Below are 15407 nucleotides of genomic sequence, written 5' to 3'. Positions count from 1 at the left end.
AATTCGGTGACACAACCAACAGTCAGACAAGTGTCCCAACATGACCAGTCGCTGAAGAGGTTTAGCCACTGGTTGCGGGTTAGCTTGTACAAGGGGCAGGCTCAGAAATAATAGCCACCGCAGCACCGACTGAGAACCCATAGTCACAAAGTCTCATGATTTTTTTCGTCGGAACAAAAGCTTTAGTCCCTCGAGAAGTTCAGTTTTCCAGGTATCGTCTGCTTCTGGCTCTTCCAGGTCGCAGTGGGAAGAGCTGGCAGTACTCCCTCAAAGTCCGATGTCGTCTGCTTCTGGCCTCAGCCTAGGGGCTAGCTTGATTAGGGTGTGGTGGATCCAGGTATCCCGTTCCCTTACTTGAATTGCAGTGTGGGAGGTAAGAAGGACTTGAAAAGGGCCAGCCCACCGGGGCTGGAGAGGCTCAATTTTCCACTCTTGTACATAGACCCAATCACCTGGCTGGATCCAGTGAGCAGGTACATCAGCAGGTAAGGACTGAAATTGGGCTGCATACCTGTGAAGAGACATGAGAGTATTTTGGAGGGAAACAGTATCTGGTCAACTCCTCTTCCCCCCAGGTGGCTAAATCAGTCAAAGGTCCTAGATCAGCAAACCTGGTGTATGGCCTGCCAAATAAAAGTTCAAAAGGTGAGAGACCAAGCCGACCCCTAGCGGCAGTTTGAACTGCCAAGAGGGCCAAAGCAAGAGCCTGAAGCCATTTTAACCCAGTCTGTGCACATATTTTGGAGAGCTTAAGCTTTAAAGTTTGGTTCATTCTTTCCACTTGCCTAGAAGATGGTGGTCTCCAAGGAGTATGTAGAAGCCAGGTGATACCTAGGGCCTTTGCAATCTATTGAATAACCTGGGCAGTGAAATGAGTCCCTTGATCAGAGTCAATAGACCTAGGAGGACCAAACCTAGGAATAATATGGTTCAATAAGGTTTTCCTCACTTCCAAGGCAGTTGCTCGTCTAGTGGGGAATGCTTCGGTCCAGCCAGTCAGTTGGCATACAATTACAAGAAGATACTTGTAGCCTGGGCACTTGGGCATCTCTGAGTAGTCGATTTGGAGCCATTCAAAGGGCGTATATGCCCATAACCTTGCTCCAGGAGGCCTTTTGGATCCCCCCTTGGATTGAATTTTGCACAAATGTCACAGGTGGAAAGGACTCTTTTAGCTTCCTGGAATACCCAGGGGCATACCAAAGTCTGTTCACAATAGCTGCCATGGCCTCTGCTCCGCCATGTGTTTCTTGGTGTAGTTTAAATAGGGCAGGCCGCAGAGCAGCCCAGGGCAAGGCTCTTCTCCCATCAGGTAGCTGCCACTCCCCCCTGGGTGTCTTAGTGGCCCCTACATCTTCCCAGCGACTAACCTCTGATGGTTCAGGGACAAATGGGACCGGTGTTGATGGGGGAGAGGGTGCGAGCACCATTTGGTTGGTAATATAAGGTTGTAGGGAGGCCGCTTTTGATGCTGCATCAGCCAGTCGGTTCCCACGGATGGTGGGATCATTTCCCTTCTGGTGGGCATGAACATGAATAATGGCAATCTCGGATAGCAGGTGCACGGCCTTTAATAGTTCCAGAATTAAGGGCCCATGTGCTGTTTTAGTGCCACTGGAGATAATAAAACCCCGCTCTGCCCAGAGTTGGCCCGTGGCATGGCAAATGCCAAAAGCATATTTCGAATCAGAATAGATGTTTACAGACTGACCTGCTGCCAGCTCACATGTTTGGGTGAGGTCTACCAATTCTGCTGCCTGGGCTGAGGTGGAGGGTCCCAGGGGTGCAGACTGTAATACCTCAATCTGGGTAGATACTGCAAATCCAGATATTCGTTGGCCCTCCACGACCCGTGCTGAGCCATCTGTATACAGTTCCAGGTCAGCATTTGGAATGGGCACATCTGAAAGATCTGGTCGAGGTTTTTCCTGGTAATGCACTACTTGAAGACAATCATGTGAAGGCTTATGATCATTGTCCGAAAAAGGTAAAAGGGTCGCAGGGTTCAAGGTATGGCATTGCTCAATCTTCAAATTGGTTCTGGACAATAAAGAAACTTCCAAATAGGTCAGTCTCTGAGAGGTTAAATGTTGAGTGCCCTTTTGGACTAGCAGTAGTTGGACCACATGTGGAGTCTGTAGGACCATCGGATGGCCTAAAGTAACCTTCTCTGCTTGGGGTACCAGAAGGCCAGCAGCAACCATCGCCCGAAGGCAACTAGGAAAGCCTTGTGCCACCGGATCCAATTATTGTGAATAGTAGGCCACAAGTCGTTCCTTGGGCCCAAAAGTCCCAAGGAACAGGACACCCGAGGCCACCCCTAGTCGCTCATGCACACAGAAGACGAAGGGCTTCCGATAATCAGGGAGCCCAAGGGCTGGGGCTGAGGCCAAGGCTGTTTTAACCTCCTGAAAGGCTTTGATAGCCCCAGAATTCCAGTGCAGGGGCTCCTCGGCATCATGGGTTATCTGCTCATAAAGGGGCTTTGCCATTTCTCCAAAACCTTGAATCCAAGAACAGCAAAATCCTGCAAGGCCTAAAAATCCCCACATTTCACTTTTAGTCTCTGGCCATGGGATGTTAAGGATTGACTGGATACGGGCACTAGATAGAGCTCGATGTCCTGGGGTCAGTACATGGCCGAGGTAGGTTACCTGGTCCTTGGCAAACTGAAGCTTAGAAGGGGACACTTTATGTCCCTTATCTACCAAGCAATTTAGCAAGTAAATATTGTCTGTTTCGCATGTTACCTGATCAGGAGAACAAACCAGGATGTCATCCACATTCAAGAGATAAGTGGACCCACCAGGTAGCTTAATATCAGCTAAATCGCGTGTTAGGATAGAGGAGAAAATGGTTGGTGATTCAACATATCCTTGTGGTAGCTGAGTCCAGGTCAGTTGTTCTGCCCCCCGGGCTCTGGATCCGTCCATGTAAATGCAAAGATATCCCAGCTGTCTCGATCTAGGGGAATACTGAAAAAGGCATTACACAAGTCTATTACTGAATAGCAAGCAGTACCTGCTGGAATGGCAGTCAGGATAGTGTGAGGATTAGGTACCACATTGTGTCTAGCCTGAACGACTTTATTCACTGCACGCAAGTTCTGGACAAATCGGTATACCGGTTTTCCCTCTGGATCCATGTCAAGTTTTCTGACTGGCAGAATGGGGGTATTGAAAGGAGACTTGGTGTGAACTAGCACTCCCAACCCAGGAATGTGTTGATAAGGTTCTGGAGGCCTAGCAGAGCTTCTTGGGGGATGGGGTACTGACGAATTCAAGGAATTACAATGCCTGGCTTCAAGATTATATGCACTGGTTCTGTCCGGAGAGTGCCCAAGTCTGTTTTTAAAGTGCTCCATAGGGAGGCTTTTACCTCCTGTCTGAGTCGCTCGGGTAGGATCGGGTCTGCAGGCAGGATTGAGTCCTCTGAAGCCTGAGTCAGAACAGCACACAGCTGGGGAAGTTGGTTTTGAGGTAACCGGAGAACAATCCTGTCATCTGAAAAAAAGATCTGAGCATGCAATTTACACAACAGGTGTCTGCCCAAGAGGCTAACTGGGGAATCCGGAGCTAGCAAAAAGGCATGGGAGGCGGAGACACCAGAGATTTCCACAGTAGCCTCCTGCAACACAGAACAGTCAAATGACTTTCCGCCTGTACTCGTTACCGGAATACTTTTATTCATGAGGCTTCCCTTCTTCGGCTTGACAGTAACAGTGGAGAGGGCAGCCCCAGAGTCCAGAAGACAAGAATAAACGGGTTCCTCCCAAAGCTGGAAGGGTCTGGGGGTCATTGGAGGAACAAACATAAGTGATAAAATCATTCGAATAGGTGACAGAAGAACCCCCTGGTCGCTGTCATTCCTCATTGTCGTTAACGTCTGTTCTTCCCACAGTCATCTGGTGTTGCGGTGGGTCTGAGCAGTGGGGCTGCCGCCCAGTGGGTCGGTATGGGCATTCCCTCTTCCAGTGACCAAGCTGCTTACAATAGTTACACATATCTTTGGTGTATCCTAGGGCCCCGCCCCCGTTCGTTTTAGGTTGCCTCTTGCGGATTCCCCTCCACCCTCCTTGTTTTTCATTCCCAGCTTTTACAAGAGCCGCCAGCATTCTCACCTGCTTTGTCTCTTGTACCTTCTCTCTTGTGTTATACACACGGGTGGCAACACTTACCAGTTCCTCCAGGGATTTCCCTTCAGAGCTCTCAAGTCGCTGTAACTGCTTTTTGATGTCCGAGGCTGACTGAGAAATAAAGATAAGCCAGACCATAGACTGTGCGTCCGCGGTCTTGGGGTCTAGGTCAGTATAGGTACAAAATGCTTTACAAAGTCTCTCATAAAAATCGGAAGGATGCTCCTCTTTCCCTTGCACAGTATTATGAACTTTTGATCAATCCAGAGTTCTCTCGCCTGCCTGTTTGATACCTATTAACAGGGCCGGCCTTAGGATTTATGGTGCCCTAGGCGAGGTTATTAAACTGGTGCCCCTGTGCCTGATCTTGCTCTTAGCAACACAAACATAAGCTTACATTATTGGAAAACTTGCCACATTCATGTTATTAAAACCAGCTTAACTTAATGAAGCACACTGTAATGCTGATGGACTAGCACTAAAGAAGCAGCACTATAGAAAAAATTCTGATATGACAGAATGATGCAAATAATATATTTTTTTAATTTATCAAAATTTTATTGGAAATTTATATGAAAAGGTATTGAAACAAAGATTTGTTTTTAATTAAAAGCAATCTTTCTGGCTTTTTTGGCTGCAAAATCAGTAATAATGTCATCGTATGACAAAGACAAAGTCGTGTCTTGTTCGATTGCAAGAATAGCAAGACCAGTTAAGCGTTCCTGACTCATGGTAGAGCGGAGATAGTTTTTAATGAGCTTTAGTTTTGAGAAACTCCGTTCTCCTGATGCTACTGTTACAGGAATTGTCAGTAGAATACGAGTGGCAATATACACATTAGGATATATGTCAACAAGTTTGCGGGTATGAATAAACTGTACAATGTCCATCACCGATTTTGCATGTGGCAACATTGATGACAGTGTACTCAATTCTTCGTACAGTTCAAGTCCATTTAAATCAAAACTATCACCGTGCTTCAGGATGCTCTCTAGGTTCTTGCACTTTGTCATTAGTTGCTCTTGTTTTCCTATTTCATTGAATTTAGTTATGTCATACAAAAATCCAAACTGTTCATGGTGTACTTGCAAGGTATTAAACTTTTCATCAACAGCAGATACTGCTTTATCCATCACAACATTAAAAAATTCAACCTCAAATTTCTTTTCTGGATCGTCTATGGGCATGATCTGCTGTACAGATTCTTCACAAAGAAGTGTCCCTGGCCTTTTTAACTCATATTAACTATGTATTTTCTTTATGAAAGTTGGAGAAAACATTGTGAAAACGTAAAACATTGGCTGCCCAACTTCTGGGCTGGCAAAAGTTATACTGACTCACAGGGAAAAAAAAAAGCAGGAGAATCTTAGTACAACATATGGTCACTTTATACCAGGGGTCGGCAACCTTTCAGAAGTGGTGTGCCAAGTTCACTGTAATTTAAGGTTTCTCGTGCCAGTAATACATTTTAATGTTTGTAGAAGGTTTCTCTCTATGTCTATATTATATAAATAAACTATTGTTATTATCTGAGGTCTTGGCCACCGGTCCTGCTCAGGCCACTGCCAGCTGAGTAAATGAAACCCCAAACCGGCAGCGGGCTGGTGGCTGGAACTCTAGACAAGGATCCCAGGCCCTCCTCAGCCCGCTGCTGGTCTGGAGTTCTGACCACCAACTCCTGCCAGCCAGGATCCCGGCCGCCAACCCCCCCTCAGCCCGCTACCAGCCTGGGATTCTGCTCACCCAGGCTGGCAGGAGGCAGAGTGGGGCTGGCGGCTGAGCTCCTGACTGGCAAGGGGCCGGCAGCCGGAACCCCGGAGTAGCAGTAGGCTGAGTGCTGCTGGCACTCCAGACTGGCAGCAGACTGAGCCACTCAACCCCCCACCAGCCCCGCTCAGCCCGCCACCAGCCCGCTCAGCCCGCCACCAGCCCACTCAGCCCGCTGCCGGCTGAGTGAATGGAACCCCAGGCTGACAGCAGGTTGAGTGGTTCAGCTGGCCTGCTCAGCCCACTGCCAGCCTGGGGTTCCTTGGGGGTCCCCAGGCCAGCAGCAGGTGCTGAATGGGGCCAATGGCTGGTATCCCAGCTGGCAATAGGGCAGCAGCCGGAACCCGAGAGCAGTGATGGGCTGAGCCGCTCAGCCTGCTGCTGCATACCATCAAAAATCAGCTCACCTGCCACCTTTGACACATGTGCCGTAGGTTGCCGACTCCTGCTTTATACACTAGTAAGAAGATGAGCATATTACAGTTGTTGGAGGGTTCTTATCAGGAGTAACAGGCTATAGGAAAGTCAGTCAACATTTTTTGTTTCTCAGATGAAAACTGGCCCACTCCCTGCCTCAAACCAAACCTGTCACTAATAATTGTCAACAACTTAATTTTCTGTTTTTGGCTAAGATATTGATTTTTTTTTTAAATATTGAAATTGGATTCAGGATTGTTAGCAAGAATTTTTGGCAAACAAAGTTGTTAAATGACAATCTAAATGGCAACACAGTACTGCTTTCATGCTTGGCTCACCCCCCAGCCTGCTGGTCCAACAGCTGCAATAGACCCCAAAATCCACCTCTTGGGGTGCAGAGTGGCAACAGCAGCAGCAAACCGTCAGGTCCAATCACACGCCAATAGGCACCACCACTAGCCTTACGGACCATGGTGAAGTTAGCACAGCATCTGATCTCAGGGACAGGGCACCCATGGAGCCACAGCAGCTCATCCTGCCCTGTGCATCTCCCCCCCGGATGAGATGGATCGCTGGCAGCTGCCAGCCTGGGGGAGAGGCGCTCCCCAGCTAGGGTGGCCAGATCCAGATGTCCTGATTTTATAGGGCCAGTCCCAATATTTGGGGCTTTGTCTTATATAGGCACCAATTACCCCCACCTAGAGTGACCAGACAGAAAGTGTGTAAAATCAGGACAGGCATGGGTTGAGGTGGGGGGGTAAAAGGAGCCTATATAAGAAAAAGACTCCAAAATTGGGACTGTCCCTATAAAATAGGGATATCTGCTCACCCTACCCCAATACATCTGGCTAACCCCAGCCAAGCCCTGTGTGACATTCCAATTCTGGCTGCCTGCCCAGGAAGTGAGTTACTTTCACTTTCATTCCTCAGCAGGCAGCCAGCCAACCTCCTCCCCCCACCTACCCCCCAGCACCTCACCCAACCTGCGGGAGGGAGGAGAGAGAGAGGGGTGCTCCTGGGGAGGAGGGAGAAAGGAGGGGGTGCTACATGGGGCAGGGGGGAGAAGAATGGATGTTATGGGAGACAACAAAGGATACTGGTTCCAGAGCCACAGAGCCTGCCTCACCTCACCTCAGCTGGGGGGTAAGAGTCACACTCACAGGTGAGCTCCTTCCCCAACTCCCACCCCCTCCCCTTCCCAGAGACCCCAGCAGCAAATCCCGTTCCTCAGACTGTGCTGCATTCGGCTCTCTCTAGGACCCAGCAGCCCTGCTTCTACACTGTCTGGGCTGCCTGCAGAATGGTGCCCGCAGGCAGTGTGAGGCCCTACGCGGCTGCCTATTCTGCCTATGCCTAAGGACGGCCCTGCCTATTAAAATGCAGTCCCGGAATCTCCTTAGATTCACCTGGTGGGCTGGATCATTCGGGTTCCATTGGGCTGGATTAGCAAGAGATATAAGGTCAAGGGAGTGGCTGCCGGCTTCCACGGCAGCCTGGGCACCCCGAAGGACCCGCTCCTTCTCCTCTGTGCGTAACAAACAATCCAAAAGTTGGCTCACATCTTGCCAATTGGGATTATAAAACTGGAAAATGGTACGGAATCGCCTATGGACAACATCCGGGTCATCCCTGAGGCGAGGTGTAGTGGTTTGCCAATTCATAAGGTCCGCTGTGGTAAACGGAACATGAACGTGATGGTCCACAAAGGATTATTGGGGAGCAACTCAAGCTGGTGCTTAGAAACATTTTCTGTCAGCTACACCAGTTCTTTGTGCTGCCACAACTTTTCCTGTTTGTGCTCTGGATGATTGGATTGTTTCTTGAGATGCGTGGAAAGAAGAACTGACCTTGCTCAGAAAATACCAAGGAGTACAAAGAACCATGTCGTCCTGATGAAGTAGACAATATGCCTCATGAAGGAAGGGGGCTGTTTGTTCTGAAACCTGTCTTGCTGACGCGACAGCTACCAACATGTATTGATGAAAAAGAATCTTCCATTACAAAATGTATGTTCTTAATAAAAAAAAAAATTAAAAGGAAAACTTAGATTCTGCAGATATTGAAGGCTTAGCTCTGAGGGAGAACCTTACCTTCTAGTCCTAGGAATGCAGCAGCCTCCTCAGTTTACATCTCCAGCTGCACTGAAAATGCCACTCTTTCCAGGGTAACAACCGCTCAAAGTAACAAAAACCCAAATAAAAGCAAATCATTTCAGTGTTTCTTTTTTCTTCAAGGTGTAACTGCAATACCCCTGGTGGTCCCTTAGAGTCTAAGGCCTGATTTACACCTAAAATGTAGCTTGACCAAGCTATGCTCTCATTGGTGTGAAAAATTCATACCTGAGAGATGCAGTTAAACCGACCTAAGACCCAGTATAGACACTGCTTCCATCAACCTACCAACTGCCTCTCAAGAGGGTAGATTTACAGCAGTGACAGAAAACCCCCTTCTAGCGCTGAGGCATATGTCTCCTTCTCGGGACTTGGCTGTCTGGGTCTCTAGGCAAGTGAATCCCTTTCTTGGGATATTTTACTCATCTGTCTGGCTGCTTCTTTAGTCCTGAAAAAGTCTTAAGACCTCTTCCAAAGTCTCTGCAAGACTCTTTTCTTGGCCCTTTGAACCAAGTGAACCGTTTTTCAGGTCTTCCTCTCAGCAGATGGACCTCCCTCTAAGGGAGGCTGGTCTTACAGCAAATCCGGAGAAGTATAAATTGGAGAACAAAGACACCAAATACCAGAGAATTCAGTAAGAAATGGTTAAGTTCACACCCTGATAGACAAGAAAAAAACACTTAAAAAGTGGCCTGTTCCCACCACACACAAAAAAGACATGATCCTGTAGAGATTAGAGGGTTACTGCTGGGGGTTGTGCTCCATTTCACTAGGACACCTGTCCTGCTGGCTGACCTGATAAAACAGTTGGCACTCAAATGGGTTACGTAGACTCAGCATTATGAAAAGGCATTCAGTAAGAAAAAGGAAATATTAAGTACACAACCCTTTTTCACACAGCCCAGATTTTTGGACTGACAGTTTGTATCGCAAGCCAGTGCTTCAACCTGACATCGAGTCGGGATCTGCACTATCATAAGAGAACCGATATTCCACCATCAAGAAAGGATGTGATGCTGTTTGGTGGGTAGTGGCAGCATGGAGGCATCATCTCTCAGGTGACCAAACAGGAGCCATTGGGATGGCTAGATGTGATGAAGGATGCTAACCCCCAGATCACAAGATGGTAATTAACTCTGAAGCTCCGTGCCTTGGGCATCAGTGATCACCGTGGGAAATGACATACTACACCAGTAGCTTTTTTCTCAGGTGAGGTCAGGAGTACTTATAGAGAGCACAGCCATGGCACTGCTTTGAGAGGGGCTATACCAGGTCCTTCAGGGTTTTTCTCTGAGGCTGTCCCTGTGGGTAGGGTACCACCTAACTGAGGGAAAGGGCTCAGGTTGGTAATGTGAGGTTTAGGTGAGAAAGCTAGGCTGCCAACTTGGTGTAAAGTTCAAGGGCAAGGTTCCAAATTCAGGTAGGGCTGGAATTCCCCTACCTTCTGTGTTGAGGGATTGCAGAGAAATGTAGTTCCCTAACAGTCAATTATAGTCCTGGAATGAGACAAGACTTCCCAGGAGAAGGGATAATATAAACTGTCTTCTCCCAGATGAGAGATTCTCAGGAGGACCAGGGGCTGAAAGTTTCTCTTTAGAAGCAAATTAAACAACCCATTAGTTGTTTTGTTTTGGTTATTTTCAACATAGAGGAATTTGCAGACCTCTGGGGAGGACCTATGGTAAATGTGGAACACTGGGCAGGGGCAGCTTTATGTATTTTGCTGCCCCAAGCACGGCAGGCAGGCTGCCTTCGGCGGCTTGCCTGCGGGAGGTCCCTGGTCCCGTGGACTCGGCGGCATGCCTGCAGGAGGTCCGCCAATGCCGCGGGACAAGCAGACCCTCCACAGGCATGCCGCCGAAGGCAACCTGCCTGCCACTCTCATGGCAACCGGAAGAGTGCCCCCTGCAGCTTGCTGCCCCAGGCACGTGCTTGGCGTGCTGGTGCCTGGAGCCGCCCCTGACAGTGGGGAAAGGGAAATGCGCATGGTTTTGAAAAGGTTGAGTACCAGAGCCTTCGGGGGTAAAGCTGTGCCAACTTTATAGACCTGGAGAGAGCAAAACCCGTAGCAGGACATTTTTTTGTTTTTTAAAAAGGAAACTGTAGATGTGGTCCCTTGCTTGGGCCTTTTACACTATGTTATGACCTGCCACACTGATTGGCAGGGGAATTTTCGTTTTTTTTTAAGACGCTGTGAGTGTGGCTGTAACAGGTTGCTGGCTAGGAGAAACAAGGCAGGCCCCTGTTAGCCCTGTTCCAGAGGAAGAAGGGTAGTAGTTGGGCTAGCTGAGGGGCCATGCCCTGATTACCAGAGTGGATCCATCTGCAGGCCTGGGTAGACAGCCTGCCCTATAGAGCTGGCTAAGAGACAGGAAGCAGGAGGACACAGGAAGGGGAGAGGTGTGGGCCCTAGATCCCTGCTGGCTGGGAAGTGTGTTGGTCTCTGTAAATAATAGGTGGTGGGAATGGATACAAACAATAAAAGGACATGGATGCTGCACATCAGTTGGTCTCTGACTGTGTTTGTGGAGGGGCCAGGAGCAGGAACTGCTACAGTGGCCTTTGCTAATTTGGGCCTGTTATAAACAGATAGCTAAGGGTTACTGTTCTTTTACCTGTAAAGGGTTAACACAGGGAACCAAACACCTGACCAGAGGACCAATCAGGAAACAAGACTTTTTCAAATCTGGGTGGAGGGAAGTTTGGGTGTGAGTTCTTTGTTCTTTGTTTTGGGTCTGACCCTCTCGGCTTTGAGAGTGATTTTTCTATTTCCAGGTTTTCTAATTTTCTGTTTTCAAGTTGTAAGTACAAGGATAGTAAGACAATAGGATTATATTGGTTTTTTTTGTATTTCATGTGTGTAGTTGCTGGAATGTGTTAAATTGTATTTTTTTGGAATAAGGCTGTTTATTCACTTTTTTTCTTAAGCAATTGACCCTGTATATTGTCACCTTAATACAGAGACTATTTTTAATGTCCTTTTTCTTTTTTTTTATATAAAGCTTTCTTTTTAAGACCTGTTGGAGTTTTTCTTTAGTGGGAACTCCAGGGAACTGAGTCTGCAGCTCACCAGGGAATTGGTGGGAGGAAGAAGTCAGGAGGAAAATCTCTTTTGTGTTAGAGTTACTAAGCCTGACTTTGCATACCCTCTGGGTGAGGGGGAAGAGAGATTAGATCTCTCGGTACTTGTGTTTCCAGGACTGGAAGCAGGGAATCTCCTAGGGTCGTCCAGGGAGGGGAGCCTGGGAGGAAGTAACAAGGAAACAAGGGGAGGGGGGTATTTCCCTTTGTTGTAAGACTCAAGGCATCTGAGTCTGGGGGTCCCCCAGGGAAGGTTTTGGGGAGACCACAGTGAGGTAGGCACTGTATAATTCCTGGCTGGTGGCAGCAATTACCAGGCCCAAGCTGGTAACTAAGCTTGGAGGTTTTTATGCTAACACCCATATTTTGGACGCTAAGGTCCAGATCTGGGAAGAAATGTTATGACATGGTGTGCAGTGTTGTGGGAAAGATAGAATCCAGAAGCCAGTAGGAATATTATGTTTTTCTTTTCTCTGCTAGGGGCTTTTAAGCAGAGAGGGTTTGGTTTTAAAAGGAACCAGAGAGAAAATTTTTTTTTCTGTTCTCTCCTGGCAGTAGCTTGCATATTAAGCAAGGAACATTTAAGGGTCTTTTGTTATACTATAGCACTCCAATTGAGAGTCAAGTACCCAGCACAATACACATGTAAATAAAGTGGTTTTTCTGGTTTACTTTACATTTAAAAAATTAGCTAGAAAAAAAAAAAGGCACTGTTGCTAGGCAGACCCCAGGAGGCAACAGAGAACCTGCATTTCAGGCAGTAAACACCAGAGGGCGCCTCAGCACAAGAAAGCAGGAACCATGAGTTCCAAGGAAAGCCTGAAACAGGAGCGAACATGGCAACAAGCCATAGACAAAGAAAATGAACATAAAAAACGGATGGAACTAATTAATGCAAAACTAGCCAAGGAAGAGGCAGCCCACAAAAGAAAACAACAAGAAAAAAAGGTGGCCCACAGAAGGAAACATTTCTGGCACTGGTGCACGTGGGGAGCACGCACACCTATTGTGGAATGCACATGAGCAATCACTCAAAGAAGAATAAGATATTCTAAACATGCATTACCATCATTAAATATGACAAACATTGGACTTGTCATGTTGTCGGTGACATTGTCATACAGGTTGGTAGGATCATTACTGTTTTTTGGTGGTGGCTCACATTATCCTGCATTTCCAACACAATATTTCCTAGTGAGTACTTGAGTGAGGTGCATGTATTTTTTACAGTTCTCATCCAGTCTAAAATATGTCTCTTCAGCTGAGTACTGCGCAGGGATAGCAAAATAGGTTCCACTTCCAAATGCTGTGGCAAGAGACACAAGTTCTGAAACATTTTAATGAGCACTCATCATCGGTCTTTCACACTGATGTAGCTCCTGAAATCAGCAACCTTTTCGAAACCTTGTTAAATAAAAATAACCTGACATTTAGGGCTGCAGTATTGTTCCAGCCTAAGCATGTCTACTAAGACTTTCCTGCAAATTATATCAACTATAAGAAGTGAAAGCCAAATTATGATTGTGAATGTGTGTAGGAGAGAGACAGCGGAAGTGAAGTGTTAAAACTTTAGTACACAGATAGAACTTTCCAAGGGCTTGTCTACATTAGGGATTTTTGCACTGTAGAAAAACTGCACCATCATACAGAAGGATTTGCAATTGTGCAACTTACCCCGACAAACCAGGCAAAATCACTGTAGCTACCATGGAGCAAAACTCCTTCAGGCTTGTATACACAAGGAAATTTACTGCCAGAACTATACCAGTATAATTATACCACTATAATTGTGCTAGTATCTCCCCACTTTTATTCCAGAATGAGTGCTTTTTTGTGGTATAGCACACCAGAAGAAGTGTTATAAATTATTATGCAAACAATGGGTCCAATCTTGCAACCATCCACTACTGCATTAAGAAAGTTTTTTGGAAGGTCAGACCCTATGCTATGTGCTGCTGCCGAATGAAAGATTATGGAATGTGATATTGCTGTTATGTACAGCTTTTAAATGTCATTTTAAGTTATGGTCTAGTCATATAGAAAAATCCTGAGTGTGAAGTTTTTCTAAAAAAGCAAAACCTGATTAGAAAATTTGCAGTCCATATTTTCATAGATGAATTATGAAAACACAGTAAGAGATTTATAACAGAAATACAAACTACCTCAGAGCAAATACTATCAGTATAACACAACATGCAATAACCATTTACTGTAACTAATTCAGCTTTATTGCAGATACTATAAATGTAACATGATGATGACATCTTGCATAAAGATACAGACAGAGTAAGAAGCTAACTGTCTGAAGTACAATTGTTCAGTATATTAGCATCATAAGGCTTAGGACATTCATTTATTAATTGGTCCTATTTTAAGTTTTTGTTCCTTGATTTACATTACTCTGCTGTAAAATATACAAACTCCAGAACTGAATAACTGGCTTGTAGAATTATTAATTGTGCTCAGTCATAATTCTGAATAAGAAAGACTAATAATTAAAATGTGTTTGGATACAATGCAAGAATATTTTTCATTTGGTTGATATGTAATGTAATTGAACAGTTTTTATTTTTGAAAACTGAACTGGAAAATTCATGCAGTGTAAACTGTTTGCATGTTCTAAAACAGTGGTGGGCAAACTTTTTGGCCTGAGGGCCACAACTGGCTACAGAAATTGTATGGCAGGCCATGAAAGCTCACAAAATTGGGGGTTGGGGTGTGGGAGGGGGGAAGGCTTTGGCTGGGGGTGCAGATTCTGGGATGGGGCCAGAAATGAGTTCAGGGTGTGGTAGGGGGCTCTGGGCTGGGACAGAGGGTTGGGGTGCAGGGTGGGGGTGAGGGCTCTGGCTGGGTGCCTGGGCTCTGAGGTAGAGCTGGAGACGAGAGGTTGGCAGTCCAGGAAGGTGCTCCAAGCTGGGACTGAGGGGTTTGGCAGGCGGGAGGGGGATCAGGGCTGGCTCAGGGGGTCAGGGATGCAGATTCTGGGCAGCGCTTACCTCAAGCAGCTCCTGGAAGCAGCGGCATGTCCCTCCTCCGGCTCCTATGCTGAGGCATGGCCAGGCGGCTCTGTGCGCTGCCCCATCCACAGGTGCCGCCCCTGCAGCTCCCACTGACTGCGGTTCCCAGCCAATGGGTGCTGCGGGTGCCGCACTTGGGGCAAGGGCAATGTGTGAGCCCCCTGGCTGCCCCTACACATAGGAGCCGGGGGGGGGGCATTCCGTTGCTTCTTGGAGCCAGGCAAACCCCCAACCCCACCCCCCCAGCTAGAGCGCCAGAGTGTGGCAAGCCCCGGACCCCACTCCCCAGTAGGAGCTCGAGGGCCGGATTAAAATGTCTGAAGGGCCAGATGTGGTCCCCGGGTCGTAGTTTGCCCACCCGTTCTAGTAGTTGCAAATATTTTTTTAAAATAGGCTGTCTTGTTTTTTGACTATTACAAAACTGTATTTAAGCAACTGGGCATATGCATAGCAATCAAACTTTAAAAAGCTAACATAGTGAAGTATGTTTTACCATCCTTCATCACAAATGTTTTCTCACTAATTTATGGTCTTTGAGGTAATCTTACAAAATAAAGATTAAAAGTCTCTTGCATGTAACCAAGAATGCTTATTTAGTGAAAGTAATAAGATATTCCGGGTAAGCTTGAATGTCATTAAATATGACAAACATCGATGGATTTGTCTTATTGTCAGTCACACTATCGAACAGATCTGTAGGATCAGTGTTGCTTTTTGATGGTGGTGCAATTATTCCTTTTTGTCCAGCACAATATTCTCCAACAAGGACTCGGGCCAGGTACATGTATTTTTTCCCATTTGCATCTGGTTTTGAGTAGGTATCATGGGCAGAATAACTGGCACTGACAGCAAAGTAGGTTCCATTCCCATAGCATGCAG

The 15407-nt window shown here is 46.8% G+C and overlaps 1 protein-coding gene across 4 annotated transcripts in view; it reads right to left on the bottom strand.

The window, feature by feature from the left end:
* Positions 1-15407, bottom strand: part of PARP14 (poly(ADP-ribose) polymerase family member 14) — a 101759-nt gene that overhangs the window by 37839 nt on the left and 48513 nt on the right. For 3 of the 4 annotated variants that reach the window (XM_050916910.1, XM_050916912.1, XM_050916911.1), the window contains one exon: positions 13711-15407. The exons of the other annotated variant lie outside the window; for it this stretch is intronic. In XM_050916910.1, the coding sequence (XP_050772867.1) occupies positions 15118-15407 (290 nt within the window). In that variant the 3' untranslated portion in view covers positions 13711-15117. Of the gene's footprint in view, positions 1-13710 lie in introns of those variants that run through there. 4 annotated transcript variants of the gene reach the window in all.

Source organism: Gopherus flavomarginatus, chromosome 10, assembly GCF_025201925.1.
Source record: "Gopherus flavomarginatus isolate rGopFla2 chromosome 10, rGopFla2.mat.asm, whole genome shotgun sequence".
NCBI lineage: Eukaryota > Metazoa > Chordata > Testudines > Testudinidae > Gopherus > Gopherus flavomarginatus.
Note: the sequence above shows the minus strand (reverse complement) of the source record. Positions and strands in the feature narration are given on the sequence as shown.